The sequence below is a fragment of the Drosophila erecta genome, unplaced genomic scaffold, assembly GCF_003286155.1.
Source record: "Drosophila erecta strain 14021-0224.00,06,07 unplaced genomic scaffold, DereRS2 tig00000126-arrow-pilon, whole genome shotgun sequence".
Lineage (NCBI taxonomy): Eukaryota > Metazoa > Arthropoda > Insecta > Diptera > Drosophilidae > Drosophila > Drosophila erecta.
In genome coordinates this window covers 9,803,236-9,823,412 of record NW_020825209.1, presented here as the reverse complement: position 1 = coordinate 9,823,412, position 20,177 = coordinate 9,803,236, and the positions used below count along the sequence as shown (strand labels likewise).

General features: G+C 46.3%; 7 protein-coding genes across 16 annotated transcripts in view; 3 read left to right on the top strand and 4 right to left on the bottom strand.

Moving 5' to 3' along the window:
- Positions 1-1,104: 1,104 nt before the first annotated feature.
- Positions 1,105-6,551, bottom strand: LOC6550734 (lisH domain-containing protein C1711.05). Of its 3 annotated transcripts, none has more exons than XM_015155807.2 (6): positions 5,988-6,551; positions 5,859-5,921; positions 5,340-5,758; positions 4,570-4,644; positions 3,296-4,486; positions 1,105-2,222 (listed from the first exon to the last, which is right to left on the bottom strand). In XM_015155807.2, exons 1-6 carry the CDS (start codon positions 6,027-6,029, stop codon positions 1,976-1,978), a joined length of 2,037 nt encoding a protein of 678 aa, XP_015011293.1. In that variant the 5' UTR covers positions 6,030-6,551; the 3' UTR covers positions 1,105-1,975. The 3 variants fall into 3 exon arrangements, with proteins under 3 accessions (XP_015011293.1, XP_026838306.1, XP_001978157.2); XM_026982505.1 differs by having other exon boundaries at positions 4,570-4,637; XM_001978121.3 differs by lacking the exon at positions 4,570-4,644.
- Positions 6,552-6,554: 3 nt separating this feature from the next.
- On the top strand, positions 6,555-10,277 carry LOC6550733 (myotubularin-related protein 10-B). Of its 2 annotated transcripts, none has more exons than XM_026982503.1 (2): positions 6,555-6,930; positions 7,130-10,277. In XM_026982503.1, exon 2 carries the CDS (start codon positions 7,222-7,224, stop codon positions 9,766-9,768), a length of 2,547 nt encoding a protein of 848 aa, XP_026838304.1. In that variant the 5' UTR covers positions 6,555-6,930; positions 7,130-7,221; the 3' UTR covers positions 9,769-10,277. The 2 variants fall into 2 exon arrangements, with proteins under 2 accessions (XP_026838304.1, XP_001978156.1); XM_001978120.3 differs by having other exon boundaries at positions 6,557-6,915.
- Positions 10,278-10,425: 148 nt separating this feature from the next.
- LOC6550732 lies at positions 10,426-11,272 on the top strand. The gene is made up of 2 exons (XM_001978119.2): positions 10,426-10,587; positions 10,648-11,272. The coding sequence occupies exons 1-2, from the start codon at positions 10,584-10,586 to the stop codon at positions 11,217-11,219; spliced, it is 576 nt and encodes a 191-aa protein (XP_001978155.1). The 5' UTR covers positions 10,426-10,583; the 3' UTR covers positions 11,220-11,272.
- A 68-nt stretch (positions 11,273-11,340) lies between these two features.
- On the bottom strand, positions 11,341-12,142 carry LOC6550731 (glutaredoxin-related protein 5, mitochondrial). Its single transcript, XM_001978118.3, has 2 exons — positions 11,692-12,142; positions 11,341-11,623 (listed from the first exon to the last, which is right to left on the bottom strand). The coding sequence occupies exons 1-2, from the start codon at positions 12,008-12,010 to the stop codon at positions 11,433-11,435; spliced, it is 510 nt and encodes a 169-aa protein (XP_001978154.1). The 5' UTR covers positions 12,011-12,142; the 3' UTR covers positions 11,341-11,432.
- Positions 12,143-12,311: 169 nt separating this feature from the next.
- LOC6550730 (BLOC-1-related complex subunit 8 homolog) lies at positions 12,312-13,161 on the bottom strand. Its single transcript, XM_001978117.3, has 2 exons — positions 12,841-13,161; positions 12,312-12,769 (listed from the first exon to the last, which is right to left on the bottom strand). The coding sequence occupies exons 1-2, from the start codon at positions 13,056-13,058 to the stop codon at positions 12,436-12,438; spliced, it is 552 nt and encodes a 183-aa protein (XP_001978153.1). The 5' UTR covers positions 13,059-13,161; the 3' UTR covers positions 12,312-12,435.
- A 160-nt stretch (positions 13,162-13,321) lies between these two features.
- Positions 13,322-20,177, top strand: part of LOC6550611 (flotillin-2) — an 88,559-nt gene continuing 81,703 nt past the window's right edge. For 3 of the 7 annotated variants that reach the window (XM_026981619.1, XM_015155196.2, XM_001978102.3), the window contains exons 1-2: positions 13,322-13,416; positions 14,796-14,941. In XM_026981619.1, the coding sequence (XP_026837420.1) occupies positions 14,893-14,941 (49 nt within the window). In that variant the 5' untranslated portion in view covers positions 13,322-13,416; positions 14,796-14,892. Of the gene's footprint in view, positions 13,530-13,580; positions 13,599-14,635; positions 14,707-14,795; positions 14,942-20,177 lie in introns of those variants that run through there. The other 4 variants (XM_026981615.1, XM_026981616.1, XM_026981618.1 and 1 more) reach the window with 4 other exon arrangements.
- On the bottom strand, positions 16,735-18,810 carry LOC6550729 (glucose dehydrogenase [FAD, quinone]). The gene is made up of 2 exons (XM_001978116.3): positions 18,538-18,810; positions 16,735-18,474 (listed from the first exon to the last, which is right to left on the bottom strand). Exons 1-2 carry the CDS (start codon positions 18,692-18,694, stop codon positions 16,745-16,747), a joined length of 1,887 nt encoding a protein of 628 aa, XP_001978152.1. The 5' UTR covers positions 18,695-18,810; the 3' UTR covers positions 16,735-16,744.

The window sequence follows — 20,177 nt, the reverse complement described above, 5'->3', positions numbered from 1 at the left end:
CACGTGCTGCCTCAGTGCAAGAACTGGAGCTGTATAACAGTGCGATATCGTCAGCGTAAGTGGCGAGTAGGGCCTTCCTGGGAGCTTCCATATGGTGCATATTTGGGCAAGGCAAATCCGCGGTAAATATTGAGTAGAGCAGCGGGCCGAGGACGCTGCCCTGCGGAACTCCAGCTCTCATGTAGCAAGGGGTTGAGTAGGTGCTTCTGACCCTGACCATGAACTTCCTATCTTCCAGGTAAGATTTCAGGACTCCATAGTATGGTGCTGGAAGCAGCTTTTTTATTTTGCAGAGTAGGCCGATATGCCAGACTCTGTCAAATGCTTGCTGCATGTCAATAAATACAGCATTGCAGTATTCCAAGTCGTCAAACGCCTGAATAATGTGCTTAACCAGTCTGTGAACCTGCTCCACAGTGCTGTGTCCCTGTCGAAATCCAAACTGGTGATCTGGGAGGATACGGCGCTCCTTAATAAAGTCACCTAGTCTGTTGGCAATCAGCCTTTCCCATATCTTGGATAGCGAAGACAGCAGACTTATGGGCCGATACGATTCCGGATCCTCTTCAGGTTTCCCAGGCTTATGTATCATGAGAATTGCTGCCATTTTCCACTGCTTTGGGAAGGACTGCACCCTAAATATAGCATTAAATATTTTCGCCATGTATAGGATGGCTCGGAGAGGTAGCGCTTTTAACGTGGCATTACAGACATTGTCGATGCCAGGAGTCTTCTTTATTGGCATTGATTTAATGACTTCGGCAATTTCCTCAACCCTGATTGGTTTAATTGGTAGCGACATTTGTAGGGGTATCTCTAGGCTGTCAAGCGTCTCTCGATTCTGCTCCATTGTAATCGGAAATACTACACTAGAATATACCGATCGTCTGAAAAATGGTGACCCAAAACTGCCTTTGTGTCGAGTTGAAATTCATAAATAGCATAACTTAAAATCCGATGTTTGATTATTTAGTAATAAAACTAATTTAAAAACTGCTTAATTTTTTATCTGTTGTGGCAGAAAAATCAACTTTGCCCATTTTTACCATTTTATTCACCAACTGCCCCGTTTTCGAAATGAAACAATCAGTTTTGTATAATACACTTCATATAATTTTATGCAGGTATTAATATATGCAATTATTTAACATTCAGTGGCGTATACAGAAGAAGACCGAAGAATTCGGGGACAATTTGCTAGCCGTTTGTATTTGAAATGTCTCCATAAAGTAATATTGCTGTAGGGTCTATTGCGCGAATTGTCATCGCACTCTCCATTTTCTTTCAGTGCACGCCACGTTTACCATTATTTGTACACTCTTATGTATTTTGTGGGTTTCTTGTAAATCATTTTACCGAATGTTTAGCTCGTACACACTAAAACTAATAAACTGTTTTCGTTTTCTTGACTAGCATTTAGTTATTTGCTTTTTGTAAACAGCATAAAATGTAACTTTCTTATTTATATGCCACTAGATAAACTAAATTATTGCACATCTTTTATTTAGGATTAGAACATAGTTTGCCACACGTGCCTGAGTGCGTTGGTGTGGATTTAAAAGATTCCTGCGGGCTCATCCATCCGATCCGTCTGGATTGATGTCTTTGTCTTTGTATTGAATGATATGTACGCTACGTTTTTGACTAATTGCATTTTGGATCGATCGTAAAGATCCCCCAATACTCATAGAGTAAAATTTTGCCATAATTCATATTTGTATGTCTGCAGTGATGGGATTTGTCAGCGGCCAAACAAGAGTTTTCGAAATTGTCAAAGGGGTACTTTTAGGAATAAGTTACAACCATCCTCAAAAATGGGTAAATTTTCTAAATTTTAAATACTTCTTGTGGCACCTTTGATCATATATGCACTCATTAAAAAGCGACTTTCCCATCACCGCATTTATGACTGTGAGTGATGGTGAGGGCGTATTGGTGTTGCTTTTCTCTAAGTGTAGGGTATTTCGCTGTCGCTTCAAAACAGCAAGGCTCCCACCACGTTTAGTGCCTGATGGTGTTGCTTTTGTTGTTGCTTCTGCTGCTGATTCTGTTGTTGTTGTTGTTGATGTTGTTGTTGATGTTGGTGTGTGTGGAACATGCTTGTGGTTGTTGTTGGCGATTTGAGTTCCTCCACTATAATGGCACCATTCTCATCCACCAAGTGATTTAATAGTAAATTCTCAACCTGCTCATCGGACAGTAACTCTTTTGGCTCTGAAGATCTGCAAAGTTAGTTATTTTGGCATGTAATAGCTTTGCATACAGAAATTCGAACGAAAAACACAAAACTGAGACTTGATAGAAATAGACAGTAAGTACACATATAATATATAGTGGGTGATAGTACAGGTTAGCAATTACAACACTTAAAACACAGTCGGGTTTATCCGACTTCAAGATAACCGGTACTCTAAGTTCTACAAGTTAATTTTAAAGAACATAATTACGCGCTAAAAGCAATGGAGAATATAATTTGACAAATACTACTTTATAAGTACATACTTAGGATCGATTATAATAAAGTTTTCAGATTGGAAAACTGGTTGTAAAAAAATAAGTTTCGGACAACAAGTTTATATAAAAATTCTCTAAAATACCTATCCAACTGAAACACTAACTAGAGTACAGGGTATACAACATAGGTATGAACATTCAATTAGACAGGGATAGCGTTATGGAGATGACTCGACTTAGAGGGAGAGGGCAAAAGCGATTCCAAGCGTTTAATGATGAGGGGAAAAGGTAACGTTTAGAAAAAAACACAACAGATATTTCTCGATTTTGGTTTTTGCGTTTTGAGCAGTACATACAGAATTTGAGGTTAAAGCGAGTGTGCGTTCGTGCTGTTGTTGTTATTGTTGTAGTTCTTGTTGTTGCTGTTGATGTTGTTGTTATTGTTGATGTTGTAGTTGTTGCAGTTAGTTTTTTGAAAGATATATTTGTGAGATCGAAAGTAGCAAAAGCAGATACCAAATCAAAGCAGCCAATTTGTTCGTATTAGTAATTTTAGTACTATTAGTAAATTTTGCAGTTGTTCATTTTTGTAGTTGGTTGGATTAGATGGGTGCAAAAATTGCGCTGATCATCGCTGTTTCGGTTCGGGTACACATATGTATATAGATATTTTTGTTTCGAAATTCAAATTCAGATTCAAATTCGGTTTCGGATTCGGATTCGGAATCGGGATCGAAATCAGATTTCCGAGTTCTGAGTTCAAATGAGCTTGGTGAGGCGACTGTGCAGCGAGTTGAGCAGACTGCGACCGCCACCCTTTGCCCCATTACCGTCTACTGACCTGCTGAAGAGGAAAAAATCACCGGCACCGCCGCCAGATCCTGAACCTGATCCACCTCCACCAGCTGCACCGGATGCACTGCCAGCTGCACCGGATGCTCCGCCGCCGGCCAGCGCCATTGCGTCCGTTGTGCCGCCAAGCAGTGCCTCTCCTTCGGCGGCACAATCGCCGGACATCTCCGATTCGCTGTTGCGGCGCTCCAGGCTGCGTCCCACCTTCTGGAAGCCGTAGCTAAACACATCCTTCACCTTGTCACCGGCATCGATCAGCAGATCCAGGCTCTGTCGCCGTCCACTGCCCTTGAAGCTATTCGAGCGGGACAGCCACTGGCTGAGGCTCTGCTTGCGGCTCATCTGCTGGCCAGCGCCGCTGGATGCACTGCTATCGTCCTGGAATATCGTCGTGCAGGTGACCTTGCGCTTGGGCTCATCGGACGACGAGGTCGAGTGCTGGGACTGGGCATCCGCATCGAGATGGTTCCTGGCCAGGCCGAGGCCCAGGCCGCCGGACATGCCGCCCGTGGAGTCCAGGCCCTGCTGCTCGAGCAGCGACTGATTCGAGTAGCTGGAACTGGTGCTATCCGAATGCGACAGCCGGATCTCCGTCCACTGATCAATGTCGTTGTCCGCCGGTGCTCCGCCAGCCGAAGTCGAGACGGAAGCGGATCCCGAGGCCAGAGATCCGCTGCCCGACTTCACCTCGTAGGGAGCGTGCAGGCCCAGCGGTCCCAATCCGGCTTCCCCATCCGCCGCAGCACCTGTGCTGGCCGACTTGTGCATGCCGCCGGCCAGTTTCTGCGGGAAGGTGAGCACCGCCTCGAAATCGGTCAGCAGGTGGGGGCACTCGTGGTGACCCAGACGCTCGGGCATGCGCAGGTACTCCTCCTCCACGTGCTCCTGCTCCTCAGCGCCCGATTCCGCCTCGAGATCGGCAGCTGTTCCGCAGGAACTCCTCTCCAGACCCGCCGTCAGCGTGTCCACGGCGTCCACCTGACGCAGCATGGCCTCGTAGTTGAGCAGGTTATTCCGCTGCTGCCGCTGCCGGTGAATGTCCTCCGATATCTGCTCCAGATTCTTCAGCGCCTCGTTGTACGTTAGCTTCGCCGCACTGACCTTCGCCTCCAGCTCGTTGACGCGCGTTTTCTGGGCCTTCAGCAGTCCATTGTAGTTCGCCCGGGTCTCGTAGTAGGGCCTAGGTATCAGGGAAGGATGCCAGCGGATTAGGTTAGTGGTGCTGCCTGCTGCATGTGGCCAAATCAAGTCGGCGATACTCACGAACAGAGGGTACAATACAAAGCGTGCATAATGCTAAAATATCTCAACAAAAGTAAATTGCGCTTGAGCTGCAATCTAAAAGAAAGATGAAAGAACGGAAGACAGAGTAGTCCGCCAAAAGAAAAAAAAACAAAACGAAAAGGCATACAACAAATTAGAATTTAATAAACAAATAGAAAACTTAAATGTTAACCAAGGCAAGTTAAATAAGATAAGCGTAAGTTCGGAAATCCCTGAGGATTTCTAGCTGTTTATAAACATTAGAAGTTTTAAGAACTATTTCATACTTGCGTTTTAGAAAACTTAAAAGTTAACCAAGGCAAGTTAAATAAGATAAGCGTAAGTTCGGAAATCCCTGAGGATTTCTAGCTGTTTATAAACATTAGAAGTTTTAAGAACTATTTCATACTTGCGTTTTGGTAATAAGTATCAGTCTTTGGATAACAATAAGCCTAATATTTAAGCTAACTCTTATTTTATGGGCAAACTTTGTTCGAGAAACTGACGTTTATCGCAAGGTAGGAAATGTTTAAAAATATTACAAATTCTCCGGAGTTAATGCAAAATAAAAGCAAACATCTTGGAAACGTATTTAATCACTATTAAGACAAGTGTTTAGTTTGGAAGAGATTTCTGTGGCTTTCTGATGGATCATTGCAAAGGAGTATTTCTGGACTGAATTTCTGGGTCACCAGCACTTGACTTTCGGTGGGAAGTCACGCATTTGAACCCGCAAGCAGTGTGCCCTGAAGGGAACCAATGAACTTTACCTGGATGCCCTGAGCGCTTGCTTCAGCTGACCCTGAAGCTTGCCGACCCGGTTGTTGGCCACCTCGAGCTTCAGCTGGCACATCTTGAGGGCGTTGCGGGTGTCGGTGACCTCCAGCTGGGACTGATTGACCTTGCTGGCGGCGTGGCTGAGCATCTCCTGGCAGGCGGTGTCCAGCGTGGACTTCTCGCCCAGCCCCTGCTCGGCCAGATAGACCATCTCCTTGGCGGCGGCATGAATGGACTTGGCCTTCTCGTGGCTGGCCGCTGCCAATTGGGTTTCCTTGGCCAGCTGGGCGGCGTAGATGCGCGATTCGTAGTACGGCTTGGCGGCGTCAATGGAGTTGCCCAACTTGTGGGCGGCTGCCTTAATCCTCACCACACTTTCGGCCAGCAAACGCTTGAACTCGCACTTGGCCTCCTTATTTGGTTATTGGGTTATTTGGATTTGGACATGGATCGCAAGCAATGATAGTAAGTAATTGGGGTAACTGGGGAAAAATCAATACTCGCCCACTCACATCGAGCTCCACTTCGTATCGGTTGATGTTGTCCGTGGCCGAGTTCAGCTTCTCCAGCTCCACCTAAGCGACGCCCGAGGATTAGGTGGCTTGGCGCGTATACGTGTATGTGGGTGAACCCTCACTCACCTGGACCCTCGGATCCACGGGCGTGTTGCTCTCCGTTGACATGGTGGCTGCTGATTTGGGGGGAGGGCGCTGCTCGGGGTTTGCCTGGATTTCACCGTGGAGTCGCAGTGGTGGATGCAGTGCAGCTGGGCAGCGGGACAGCGGGCTCGTTCAGTGGGTCAATTGCATTTGGCAAGGCGACTCATTATCCACGGCACATCGCGAATAGCGAATAGCGAAAGCAAAGCAAATCGAATCAATCCGTGCAATGGAATCAAGCGAGCTTTTGCAGACACAATTATGACAACACGCTACGGAGCTTTTGCGCTGTGCCCGCGGAAAAAGCTCGGGTCAGCTGCTTGTTACCGTTGCAAAGCGCATAGAAACTATCGATTATTACCATAGATTTCGATAAAAGCAGAAAATACTTATATAGCAATACGTAAATGAGCAAACTGCGCTCTTCATTACTAATGCATACATGTTGAAGAGCATAAATCAACTGCTTGATTCATTCTATTTATACATTCAGCCACATTTTTCACATTCCAGCGTTCCACGAGTGTCGTTCAGTCATCGCTGTTGGCTTGACGCGCAACCGAAATACTGGAATTGCTGGCGTCTGGTCACACTGCGCCGATTACACCGAGTGTCATGTGCGTGCATGTGTGTGCGTGTGTGTGTGAGTGTTAGTGTGTCGTATGCATTGTGGCGACCAAGTGAACAAATAAATATAAATAAATAAATGCACATTGCGACCGACGTTGCGTGTGTGCAGACGCCAGATGGTGCAGTTGGATGACCCCAGCAGATGACCCCAACAACGCGTGACCCCGCTCGAACCGAAATCCAAAATCCAAAGACAAAAACACCAGCCGCAGCGACACTGGCAGCGGCAGCAACAACAACAAAAGCAACGGCGATCGCTCGCACACACACGCACACACAGGTAGTAATCCGAACGGTAAATTGTGTTTCACTGATAAAAACTTATCACCCCCCCACCTCCACCCCCTCCTACTTAACCCTTACCAAACACAAAATAAGAGAAAAAAATCAGTAAATTGCTAACACTCGATAATTCTAATTCTGTTTTCACACAACCATTTGTCTCCACTCGCCGTTGATGTGCTCCATATTCTCTCTCTGCTCGCATGACACAGACAGCACGACAGCAGCGAAATAACGGTAGAGCTAGCGCCGCAGACAGGAAGTGGTGAATAATTGAATATTCCAGCGACGTGCAGACTAAATAATGGCCACGGGCGGCGGCGTCGGCGGCAGCGGCGGCGGATTGGGAGGAACGGGATCCGCCGGAAGTGCTGACCACCACAAGCGCAACACATTCACCAGCTATGTGGCACCGCTACCCGGCGATTTGCGCGCCACTGCGGACACAAACGAATGGTGCCTGCCCAGCGATCTGAGGGACGTCCATCTGGCCAAGCCGCGCCTGCTGCAGGGCGAGCAGATAGTGGCCACGGCGCCGGCCTACATGTACTCGCCCATCGATCCGATGGACAGCAGTGGAGGCGGCAGTGGCTCCACCCTCACCGCCACATCGTCCGCGTCGGGCACGCCAGCGGATCAGCATCACAGGGAGGCCACCTTCGGCCTGCTAAGTGTTACCAATTTCAAGCTGGCCTTTGTGCCGCTGCATGCCAAGCGCAATAATGCGAGCACAGCGCCACTGGTTGATCTGTATCAGGAGAACGCCTATGTGGGCCGGAATGAGATCACGCTGAACAACATCGATCACATCTACACCATTGCCGAGCTGGGACGGGCGGCCAGTGCGCTGCAGGCGGCGCGCGGCATGGCCAGCCATGCGGGAATCAGCAGGCGCAAGAAACTGGAGCCCTTCAAGCAGCAGAACATAAGCGGTCGCATCGCCGCCCTGCACATTGTGTGCAAGAACTTTCGCCTGCTGAAGTTCGCCTTCCAGCAGCAGGACTCGAAGATGTTCGGAGCCAGTGATCAGGGCAAACTGATTGCCTCGGCATTGGTGCGTTTCGCCTATCCCATGCGGCATGACCTGAGCTTCGCCTATGCGCACCGAGAGCCGTACTATTCGACGCTGGGTGCGTCCGGCACAAGTATGTATGCGACGAAAAACGACTGGGCCAGGGAGCTGATACGTTGCGGCGCCACCGAGTGGCAGGTGGTGAGCAGTGCCAGTGTCCAGTTGCTGCAGAATCCCCTGCAGGCGGGCAAGTACACTGTGCCGCCGCATTTCGTTATACCGAAGAGCTGCAGCGTGGACCGATTCCTGGATCTGTCGCGCGCCTTCTGCGATTCACGAGCTGCCTTCTGGGTGTACAGCTATGGCAGCAGCGCTGCCCTGGTCAGATTAGCTGAACTGCAGCCTGCTGCGCAGCAGGACACCAAATCGGAGAATGTGATGCTGGAGCTGGTGCGCAAGTGTGATGCGGGGCGACAGCTGAAGCTGCTGCAGCTGACGGATCGCCTGCCGAGCATTCAGGATGTGCTGCGTGCCTACCAGAAGCTGAGGCGCCTGTGCACGCCGGAAACGCCGGAGAAGTTCATGCTGCAGGATGACAAGTACCTGGGATTACTCGAAAAGACCAACTGGCTGTTCTATGTGTCGTTGTGCCTACGCTATGCTAGCGAAGCGGCTGCCACGCTGCGCAGCGGCGTAACCTGTGTCCTCCAGGAGTCCAATGGCCGTGATCTGTGCTGTGTGATCAGCAGTCTGGCGCAGCTGTTGCTCGATCCGCATTTCCGTACCATCGATGGCTTCCAGTCGCTGGTGCAGAAGGAGTGGGTGGCCCTGGAGCATCCGTTCCAGCGGCGCTTGGGTCACGTCTATCCCGCTCAGCCAGCCGGCGGCAATGCCGAGCTACTGGACAGCGAACAGAGCCCAGTGTTCCTGCTCTTCCTCGACTGCGTGTGGCAGCTACTGCAGCAGTTCACCGACGAGTTCGAGTTCACGCAGACGTACCTGACCACGCTGTGGGACTCGTGCTTCATGCCCATCTTCGATACCTTCCAGTTTGACACGCAGGCCCAGCGCCTGAAGGCGGTGCGCGATTCGCAGCTCGTCCTGCGTCCCGTTTGGGATTGGGGCGAACAATTCTCGGATAAGGACAAGATGTTCTTCAGCAATCCGCTGTACCAGCGCCAGCGGGGCGATGTAGGTGCCCAGGCTGGTGCCGCAGCGCATCGCAGATCCTTGGCGGTCGGGAATAAGGGAGCGCATGGTGCTGGTATTGGAGCCACGCCCTCGCGTAACACCATCAATCCGCAGCTCTTCGCGATCGCTTCGTCAGTGCCTCAGGATCGTTTCCTGCAGCCGGCGCACCGTATCTTCGATCTGCAAGTGTGGGATCAGTGCTACTACCGCTGGCTGCCCATCCTGGACATTCGCGGCGGCGGGCAGCCGCAGGTGGATCTCTTCCATCGCCTGCTGCTGAGCAACATAGCGAAGGTACAGCGCTGCCTGGAGTATCAGAACTTTGACGATCTGCCCGATGCGTTCTACGAGTCCACCGGCGAATCGCGACCCAATCGGCACAGGGACGAGAAGACGGAAAAGGAGGACGAGGCCGAGTTTGTGGACGGTGTGGAGCGGCGCAGGAAGACGCCGACGAAGGCCGCCACGCCCACCAACGGACTCACATCCGTCAATGGCAACCTGCAGCTATCGACGCTATCGTCGTTCTTTCCCTTCGGGAATCCCATCGCCGGAGATGCACCGCTCCAGCTCTACGATATCCTGAGCAGCAGCAGCGAGCTGCTGATGGAGACCTCCTCCTTCCTGGACAAGTCGTCCATTGTCTGATCCACACAACCCTCCACACACAAGCACACACACACTCGTTCCACTGGTTTACTTTCAACGCTGAACTTTCGAAGTATTACACAAAAAAAGAAAAAAACAAAACATTTCAGAAAACACATATACATGGCATATCGCTTTTAACACCTTTGACTATTGTTAACTAATAAGCAAGTTATGGTATAAGTTTTTTTTTATTTCGTTTTACAATCACTAAACTGCATTGCCTTGCTGCATCATAAAAGTTAACGTAACATTGACTAAATAATAACAAACGTAACGACAAGCAATTGATGTGAAACGATTTCAAACCACAAATCAGCAATAACGAAGCGTACGAAAACACCAATTTAATCAATATGTATTATATTGTATGTAACTAAATATATCGATATGTATATTTAAATAAATCAAAAGTGTAAAATCAACAAAACGAGCTTGTACTGCGGCACCTTTAAGAAGATTTCAAATGGATTAAAAGGTATTAATAAAAGATCGATGTAGGTGAGTCAGTTGAAGGTCTATTAATATGTAGGCATAGGTTTCTTAAATGTAATATCTGGGTAGTAAACTATATACTTGATAGGAATCCAGAGGAAACTAAATAAATTGAGTTTTTAACGTAATTTAAATATTAATAAATGACAAAAACGGGGCCACATAAGGGTTAACATGCAGCGATAAATAACTGTTTAATTCCCGATTTTTTAGTCCATTTTATAGTTATTCGTGTTTTCCAGTTATAATCATAGCACATGGAAGTTATAACAAACTTATAAAGATGTTAGTATTATAATTTGTCAGTGAATCTCAGCGAAATGGGTAATACAAAACTATATTCACGGACATAAGGACTACCTAATGAAAATCATATTATTCCAGATCGGAATCGGCCAGATAAAATCGAAGGACATGACGTTCAGGATCAAAATAAAAAGGAGGCATCGGAAAATGCTAAGCATCAGGACCTAAAGCAGGAAGTAATGGAAGTTCAAGTTGGGGATCCGGCAGTCAACCGGATTTCAATCGCAGTAAAGGATCATAAGATCTTGGAAGAATACTTTGGGATTGATCAGGAAAAGCTGCTAACTGACAAACGGAATGGCAAGATGACACTAAGTGAAATTCTGGAGCAAAAGGATCTGCAGGGGCGAGCTGAGGATAACCAACAAAAGCAGGATGTGGGCAGCCAGTTGCCAGCGGGGAATCCCGATAATGCCGCCACCCAATCGAGCCCACTTCGTCCGAGTCGCGTGATTCCACCCATGCCGTCGGAGGAAACGATGCGCCACGCCATAGCCGACAACCTGATGGAGATCCTGGTAAATATGACTAATCCGCAGCGTCGACAGCAGTGCTTCTCCCTCTTGCAGGTGGGCGACGCTCTGCAGGCACGCAGTCGCATCCTGGGCATCCTGCAGCGAATCGACGAGGGGCGCACAACCCGCAGATGAAGAGTCATTGCAGATGGGGATCTACATCGTAATGGTACTTCTACAAAGCCTGGTATATCATAATCCTAACTTTATACTGTGATTACATGCCCATGATTTGAATCACATGGAATGCACATTATTGTCGTTATGAGTTAAACATTTAATAATAAAAACGTTGCGTGGCTAACATATTTAGGAAGGGATTTGATCTTTGGGTGCTCTATTGGATCATCACTTGGCCTTGTCGTCCTGCTGTTTGGCCTCCTCCGCCTTCAGCAGCTCCGAAACGATGCCCACCTTCTTCAGCTCCTCGATGAGATCGCCACTTTGGTGCATCTGCAGCAGGATGTCGCAGCCGCCGACGAATTCGCCATCGATGAACACCTGCGGAATGGTGGGCCAGTCGGTGTAGTCCTTGACTCCTGTTGGCAATTGATTAAAGGGACAGGTTAAAGCGTTGCAGGCTGATGCACACGCGGAGCGCACTCACCCTGTCGCAGGGACTCGTTTTGCAGCACATCGTGGGCATCGTACTGGACGCCGTGCATCCGCATGATCTGCACCACCGCATTGCTGAAGCCGCAACGTGGCGCCTGGGGATTGCCCTTCATGAAGACCACCACCTTGTTGGTGCGCACCAGCTTGTCCATCGTCGCCTTGTCCACCGCCGCGCCGGTTGCCGCATCCGCCGCAAAGAAGCGGCACAGAATGGATCCCGGCGTGGTGGCGGCGGATGCACTTGCTCCGCCGTTGAGGGCAGCGGGAATCCGGTAGCTTGGACGCAACAGGCTCTGGCAAATTCGGTTCATCTTCACGGCGGCGACTTTCTCGAGCAAATAATAATGTTAGCAATATTATCTAATAAAAACAAGTGCTGTTCAAGTGTCAGCTGAAATGTATCGATAGCTCGAGTGGCGACGGAGCGGCCTATCGATTACCGAACGGATTTCGATGCCACAAATTTCAAGAAACTTTGGAATATTTCAAGATTGTAATATTTAATGTATTTATGTAAATCAAAGATATTATTTACTTATAATAATAGCCACAAAGCATTACTAAATCCAAATATAAACCGAAATAGTCAGCTATTAATCATATACATCTTCAGCTATGATAAATATACTATTCCTTCGCATAATCAAAGATATCAAGGCTGACAATTGAAATAAATGTATTGTACTATTGTAGAATGCATACGTAACTATGAATATAATGCTAGAACCAGGTAAATCTAGTGTAGTGTCGTATAGGATCTTTGGAGCTCTCCCGGATTACTGGATAGCGCGGCTTGGGTCTCAGTTCGTCCTGTTCCCGTGCCAGGACCTATCATACTCTCCATTCGCTGGCTAGTTTCCCGCATAACGCCACCGAAGTCGGGTAAATCCGGAAGATCCAGTGCCAGGTGGGCGGAGAATCGCTTGTAGACGGAAGATTTGGTGCTGTCTTTCTTCACTTTCTTCCTGCTCTCCTCGTATTTCAGCTGCTGCTTGAGGAATATTGAAGCCTTGATCATTTCCTGTATGTTCTCAAATATGCTCTCCGACTTTTCAATCGTTCGCAGGGCTCTGTGGTTAAATAGATTCAGTTAAGATATACATATATGGTAGAGTATATATTATATAGTAGTAGAACATACTGAATGCCGTATTCCATATCGTAGCAATGTCCCTGGAGATTATTTTGCAGCTGGAAGACTTCATCGCGTTTCTCGAAAATCGCTGGGGAAACCTTGCGAACGTGCTCTTGCACCCGGAAAAAGGCCAGCGATGGATCGTTGGCGAATATGTGTATGTTCTCCGATATCTTCTCCGATGTTTTCTTCGTTTTGAATACCAATTCGCCGCCGCGCGACATTGTGAGATTAATTATTTTGGGTTTCGTTCTTTGTTTCTGTTTTGTTTACATTCACACTTGGGCTAGTTATCGATAACCTGACTGGGTATTCGTGCTTGGCATCCGATATATATCGACTGGAAATGCACAATAATATTGGTTATGCTATCAAGTGTGGATGTAAGTGAAACCATTATTTTATATTCTAATAAACTATGCATTTTAATAGTAATCGAATTGAAAATATGAAAAGTGAAAATATCGCCCAACACATCGATATCACTCGATAGTCTTAATCCTCGCAACCACTAGCATCGATGCCAGCAAGCAATCGGCGTTTTTCCATCTCCAGCGCAAAGGGACTCGGTTCTAAAGAACGGTAAAATTTTTTGTCAATTGATGCGTTTTAATTGAAAATCAAAAGTTAATTAATTCAACTGACGCGATCAATTAAACTCGAAATATTTTTTTCACATTTTTTTTACTGTGCCAGTGAGTGAATGAAAAACTAGTTGGAAGATCCAATGGCAGAGCAACAGCTATAAAAACGGAAAACAAACTGTGTGATGCTGATAAACTTTTCTCCCGGCTCGCATTTTAATGATTTATGAATAATCTAGCGTAATGCAAAGCCGGTTTGCGCTTAGCGTCTGCTAGTCATAAGTTCTAGCTAAAAACGTTTGCTAATAAACATTGGTACAGCAACAACAAAGCGGCAATAACAAACTTTGTTTATGTAGAAACTCCAATCAGCCACCCCAATCAGAATGCACGCACACACTAAGGGTTAATTTTCCAGTGTGTATGCCTGTGTGTGTGTGCCTCGTATTTTTGTTGTTGGTATTTATGCACACCGTGTGCTGTTGTTGCGGCCTGAGAATTCGTTCTGATTTTTCTCAGTGCAAAAATGATGAGCTCATTGATAAGACGCGCCCCATCTCTTGCTCTCCTTCTAGCAAACTCGCTCTCTCCCCCTCACACACACGCACACATGGCTGCTTACGTCATGCCGCACCACCCCGCGCCCCCTTGCTCTAATTTGTATTCGCAACTTATTTTAGTTTTATTTATTTGAACTTTGATAAAGAGCGGCGTAAAAAAGTTCCCCAGCTGTGCCATAAAGCCAATAAAAATCACCAGCACACTTTACACTTCAAGTGGCCGCACTCCCCCCCCAACACAGCAAACTCCTCAAGTGTCCACAACTCGGACCAACATTCCAATTCGATCGTTCAAATACACTATAGAATGTGCATACATATGCACGTATTGTATATAAGAGGTCTTGTATGCAGAACAAGTTGCCCCTCATTGCCTATTGTTGTTGCTGTTCCCTAGAGATAGATAAAAAAAGCTTTCAATAAACGATATAAAACAACAACAAATAAGAGAACAGCGAAGCAAGTACAACAAACATCGAGAACAGAAGTAAATAAAAACAAGAAATTCGCGCGTGTTTGATGCTAATCTGGATATCTAATTTGTAACATACTCTCGGGCGGCTAATTGAAAGCTTCTATCTTGTTTTTTTAAATTATTTGGACACAGCGAGCAAATATGGGAAGAAAATAAAATGTTTCTATATATATTTTATATAAATCATAAATATAATTCCATTTCAAAGCTGTCAATAATAAGTGATAACAAAAATAGAAATTATTCAAAATCGGTATAAAATTGCTAGTAATAGATAAGTGTTTTTTCTCCGTGTGCTAATTATACATCCGTGTGTGCGCTCTTGTTTCATTTTTGCGTCAGAACTTTTCAGCGGAGCTTTCGGCCAAAGGAGTAACACCAAACAAGTAAAACACAAATAGAGACCAACAAGTAGACGGCGACGAGGAACGACTCTACGATGGGCAACATACACACGACGGGTCCCAATGAGGCGTTAATTGTTTCAGGTGAGTCGGAACCCATGAAACCACCCACCACCCACCACTGCTCAACCCTTTCTCGCCACCACTGAAGGCTCAAACGCCTGTTGACTGATTTTGAAATGCTGCAATTAGGAAACCGCATGTTGACAGGACATTGCGAATTCAGCCAGGGTTCCATATTTACATTTCGACTCGACTTCGCTTTGATCTGCGATAGTGTTTCGTTGGGGATAATGACAGCACTGAAAGAAAAGCTGTCTAAATGCATGCTTCCATCTGTGCTCAGACTCTCGAAATTTGAGTTCTCTGTATGTTCAGCATTAGAAAAACCCAACCTGCAAGACAAATTAATTAATTAGACCCCTTTTGACATCTTCCCTTTCGCAAAAACTTGTATTACCTGTCCCATTTATTTTACTCTGAATTTCGCTTTATTACTTATCATTTAGCATTTTAAATGTTATACATACATTACAAATTTATCACATGGGCACTTTAAATTGCGTTGTTTGTACACAACTACCAAATAATCTGAAAGTATGAAAGTCTGAGAAGTCTCATAATAATCATATAATAGTATATCGTTTCTTATCTGCCTGATGACTTTAAACAATTGGAACTGCTTTCTTATCAATCTGATAACCTTACTTAAATTAAACCCTTTACTTTTGTGATTCTGTGTGTCAGTTGTATAACTAATTCTAAAACTAAATAGACTATAGATTTACATATGTTATTGAACAGGATAGTTTCTGGATTTCGACAAAGCATAGGAAAAATGTTATAATTCAAACAGATAAAGATCACATTTGCTAGATGGTTTTTTTCGGTGCAACCTTGGGTATCTTTTGCGCAGCCCTGGGGCCGGAAGTCTTTCCCTTTGGCGGCACAGAAAACTCCCCGATGCATATTGAATTTTGCACACACAACAACGGGAACAACAAGCCCAAGACAGTGATAACCACTTGTATGCAACCACCCACTGCCCATCACCCATCGCACCACCCACCATCCCCAGCATCACGAGTGAAAAAGGGAAACCACCCCCTGGTGTGTTTTGTATTCCACGTTTTATGTTGCCATTTTTCTAAGCCTAGCCAAACTTTTTCAACCCCCGTGCGGTTGTGCGGGCATGGGTTAATGCACTCTGTCCAACCCCCAGGGGCAACCCGACCCCCCAACCCCCTGCATGTTGGCAACCCCAAAACAAGAAACCCAATTGCAACTCGCTCGTCTCGTTAACGTAATTCTATTTAATTAACTTGCCAAGTCAAACAATAACTGCGGACTAAAAGACGAGTTTACTCTGCACTTTCGCTGCCTTTTGCCAACTGAAATTTACCATAATGAAATAATGCACTTAAACGGGCATCGATAATCCTTTAACGGACATTTCCATTCCCACTGGGTGCTCAGTACTCGTAAAACATAATCGATTTAGACACGCATATTGAATTTAATGGGCATTTCTGCGATATTAACATAAATAAAACAAGATAGATAGATAGTCGAGTTCCCCGACTATCAGATACCCGTTACTCAGCTAGTGGAAGCGCAAACGAGAAATTCCAACATTTTCGGGAATATCGGTAGAAATTGGGGAAAAAAATAATAATATGAAAAAAAACTTAAAACATCAACATCATATCAAAAAAATTAAAAAAATATATATTTCTAAATTTGAATTCAGATTTTTAGAGAATAGCGCCAGAAACTTTTAGAGGTATGCCACTTCAAAATCCGATTAAGATAAGTTGAGTTATGGAGTTTAGAACTTCAGCCTTGGAACATTTCTTGCTTTTTTTGAATTTCTACATTGATTCCTGTTTAGATCAACTCCCAGTCGGTTCGTATCATATCAGCCGCCTTCTCCCCAATCATGAATGCCGCTGCATTCGTGTGGGCGGTGGGTGGAAACGGGATGATACTGGTGTCCACCACCCGGAGTTTCCTCACTCCATGCACCTTCAGCTGATGATTGACCACGGTGGTGGGATCACTTTCGGGGCCCATGCGACAGGTGGCCACCTGGTGGTGCAGTGTGTAGGATAGAGTTCGTATGGAGCACCTCCAGTAATCATCCGAGGCAAATTGGTGGCCCTCGCAGCCCGGCACTGTTCGCTTGAGCAACCTCGCTCCAATCCTCTGCATGGCTGGCATTTCTATGATCCTTAGACTGGCTTTGATGCCGTCCAGCAGGTATTCCACGTCCTCCTCGGCCACAAAGTATTTGGGATCGAGTTTGGGCCAGCCCAGTGGATTGCGATCCTTCAACCAGAGGCGACCCACTGACTTCGGATGGAACTGCATGACCAGCAGCGTAAAGTGATCCTGTTGCGTCTGCGCCAGTTCCCTGTACATCTTGTCGTATATTTCGTCCTTGAAATTGGCACCCAATTTCAGGCCACTGCCTTCGTCACTAGCCAAACTGCCAGTGACCATGATCAGCTCGATATCAGGCCAATCCATTGGCAAATCCGATCGCTGCGTCTTGAGGAGTGCCAAGGCTTCGACTCCGCCAATGGAACTCAAGCGCGTGGCAGGATTTCCGGCCAGAAGGTATGATATCACCTCAGTTGGCGTGACTCTCGATGAGAAGGTCGTTTGACCCGTGGTGTTGGTCACAAATGTAGGTCCAAAGTGGCACATGTGATCGAACATTCTCTTACCCACTGGCAGTGCCTTGATCAGGGGTATTCCAATGCCCCTGAGGTTATCTTCTGGCCCGATCCCCGAAAGCATCAGTAACTGCGGGGAGTTGAAGGTGCCTGCCGAAAGGATAACCTCCTTCCTGGCCTTGAAGGTATACGCCTTGTTTTTGTAGTGAAACTCCACTCCGTAGGCGGATTTCGTGGCCTCATCGATCAGAATGCGGGTCACTCGGGAGAAGGTGAATATCTGCAAGTTGGAGCGCAGATCACGCACTGGTTTTATGTACGCCGAGTAGGCAGAGTGCCTGCGTCCATTCAGTGTGTTGGCCTGCACATAGGAGACTCCAAGCTGGGACTCTCCATTGTAGTCCGTGCGCGGCAGACCCGATTCCACGGATGCCTCCACGAATGCATCCACCAACTGCGATCGAAAGCGCACATATTCCACACTCAAGGGACCACTGTGATTGTGATACGGCGACTGCTCCAATCCCTGTAGCTGGGCATTCTCAGAGCGCAGAAAATAGGGTAACACCTCGTCGTAACTCCAGCCAGGATTTCCAGCTGCTGCCCAAGCATCGAAGTCCCTGCGATTGCCCCGGTTGTAGATCATATAGTTGATGGAGCTGGTGCCACCCAGAATTTTGCCCCTCGGCAGAGCACACTCATTATTGTTCATTCCGTGGCAGGATAGCTTCTGTGGCACCGACTTGTAGCCCCAATTGGAGGATGTCTGCTGCAGATAACCAGCCACCACTGGCGTCAGATGCGATAGGTTCTCCACTCCTCCAGCTTCGATGAGGGCCACCGACAGCTGGGGATTCTCCGAGAGACGGGCCGCCAATGCGCTACCAGCTGCTCCGGATCCAATCACAATAAAGTCATAGTTGGATAGATCTCTGGGTACTGCAAGGGGAAGTATTGGAACCTTAATCATATATAATATTCAGGAGCTTTGCCTCCACTTACCATTCGGTCGCGTGGCCTGCTCTATGAGATTAACCAATCCCACCTGGTTGAGCTGGTCCAGCAGCAGTCGGTTGATGTCCCCATGAGAAACGGCCGTGAAAATGAGCAGCTGCAGCAGCAAGAGCAGGAAAAGCTGTAACATCTGTGTGGACTGCATTTGGGTAATGGTGGGCAAATGAGCTGCTATCGCCTGGAGGGAGTTGCTTTTAAGCCATGGCTCCTGGACTGGATTGCACTGACAGTGAGTGACTCAGGTGCCATAATCGCGCTTCATACACGTCGGTGGGCTGCCTTTGTTGTTGTGGCTCTCTCAGTGGCTGTTAATCCAGCGCCACCGCCGCCAAATGGGGCCCCGCCCACCCCGTGTGCCATATAAGCCGCATACCCTGCAATTCAGCGAAGGGCGTTGGGGATTCTGTACTTCGTTTAAACAATTTCCAACGATGCTAAAATGAATGCGTTTTGTCCATTTTTTTGTGAGGTCTTAAGTTATTTAGTGATTATTATTAGATTATTTGAACAATTAGGAATTTTAATTGAAAGTTATGGACTAGCATGTGCATATAGTGGCTAAGCACTTTATATTATTTTATTTTAAATACTGTCATTTCAAGCATTCTTAAATTACTTTTCGTAATTTATTTCACCGTAAAAGAATTTTTAAATGAACTACAAACTCCAGGGAACTCCAGGAAGAAACATGCTATAGATCACATAAGGAAGAGCTAAAAAAATAAACTGACACGGAAAATCGTAAAAAAAACTTCGCCTAAAACTAAGAAATAGAATCCAAACAATGAATCAAATTGAGCACTAAACTAACCGAATCCAAAACATACACCAATTAGCAGGGCGAATAGAAATAGTAAACTAATAAAAACAAGCCAAGTTGGCCAGAGCCGGCTAAAGAAATAAAAACGAACCCAAATCAAATTAGCACCAATTAGCAGTAAACAAAAAATAAATAGTGAAAATCGCGGAGTTTAGCGGGAAGCATCAAAACATAGTTGAGGTGCTGAGGTCATAAAGATAAACTTGTCTTGATACAGTTTCAAATCAGCTGGTTCTTCTGCATAGTTAAGTTGTACACGGAGAAAAATGACTGTGATTTCACGTAAATATAAAGAAGCTGGAAGTTATTATAAAAGAAATATCCAAAAGGTGTTTAAAAGTATGCAATAAAAACCATATCTCAGGCTTTGAACTAATTTCCATGAAACCATCGACAAATATCCATCTGAAAATTTAAAAAAAACTTAAATACTGTAGGGTATCCAGAAAATGATACCCTCATTTCCTGGTTTAGCCAAATGTGAAGGGAGAATGACAAGATTCTCACTTTTTAAGTGTCGTCTGCCATTTGCGGGTTCATTTAACTTTGGCGCGTGTTCTCCCAACGCTGGGCCCCCAAATGCACTTCAAGTTAATATGTAAAATACAATAATATCGTATATACATATATCATCGATGAGGCATACACAATGCCGGCGCTCTATTAGTATTTTTTCGGCCAGACTGCCGAGGCATTGAACTTGGAGGGCGTAAACCTGTTTTTTGATGCCTCGTTTGGCCGATTGGGACTCGGATCAGTTGGAGACCGGAACGGATCGGTGGGAACTTATTAAGCTAGGTCATGACGT

Bases quoted from the DNA above. Each gene is read 5' to 3' on its own strand.
- LOC6550734 (XM_015155807.2), bottom strand. From the start codon at position 6,029: ATGTCAACGGAGAGCAACACGCCCGTGGATCCGAGGGTCCAG. The intron at 4,645-5,339 runs GTAAAGTTCATT...TCTTTCTTTTAG, and splicing joins CAAGCGCTCAGGGCATCCAG to ATTGCAGCTCAAGCGCAATT. The intron at 4,487-4,569 runs GTGAGTATCGCC...CCTGATACCTAG, and splicing joins TTGTATTGTACCCTCTGTTC to GCCCTACTACGAGACCCGGG.
- LOC6550733 (XM_026982503.1), top strand. From the start codon at position 7,222: ATGGCCACGGGCGGCGGCGTCGGCGGCAGCGGCGGCGGATTGGGAGGA.
- LOC6550731 (XM_001978118.3), bottom strand. From the start codon at position 12,010: ATGAACCGAATTTGCCAGAGCCTGTTGCGTCCAAGCTACCGGATTCCC. The intron at 11,624-11,691 runs GTGAGTGCGCTC...AATTGCCAACAG, and splicing joins AAACGAGTCCCTGCGACAGG to GAGTCAAGGACTACACCGAC.
- LOC6550730 (XM_001978117.3), bottom strand. From the start codon at position 13,058: ATGTCGCGCGGCGGCGAATTGGTATTCAAAACGAAGAAAACATCGGAG. The intron at 12,770-12,840 runs GTATGTTCTACT...ATTTAACCACAG, and splicing joins GATATGGAATACGGCATTCA to AGCCCTGCGAACGATTGAAA.
- LOC6550729 (XM_001978116.3), bottom strand. From the start codon at position 18,694: ATGCAGTCCACACAGATGTTACAGCTTTTCCTGCTCTTGCTGCTGCAG. The intron at 18,475-18,537 runs GTAAGTGGAGGC...TTCCCCTTGCAG, and splicing joins GCAGGCCACGCGACCGAATG to TACCCAGAGATCTATCCAAC.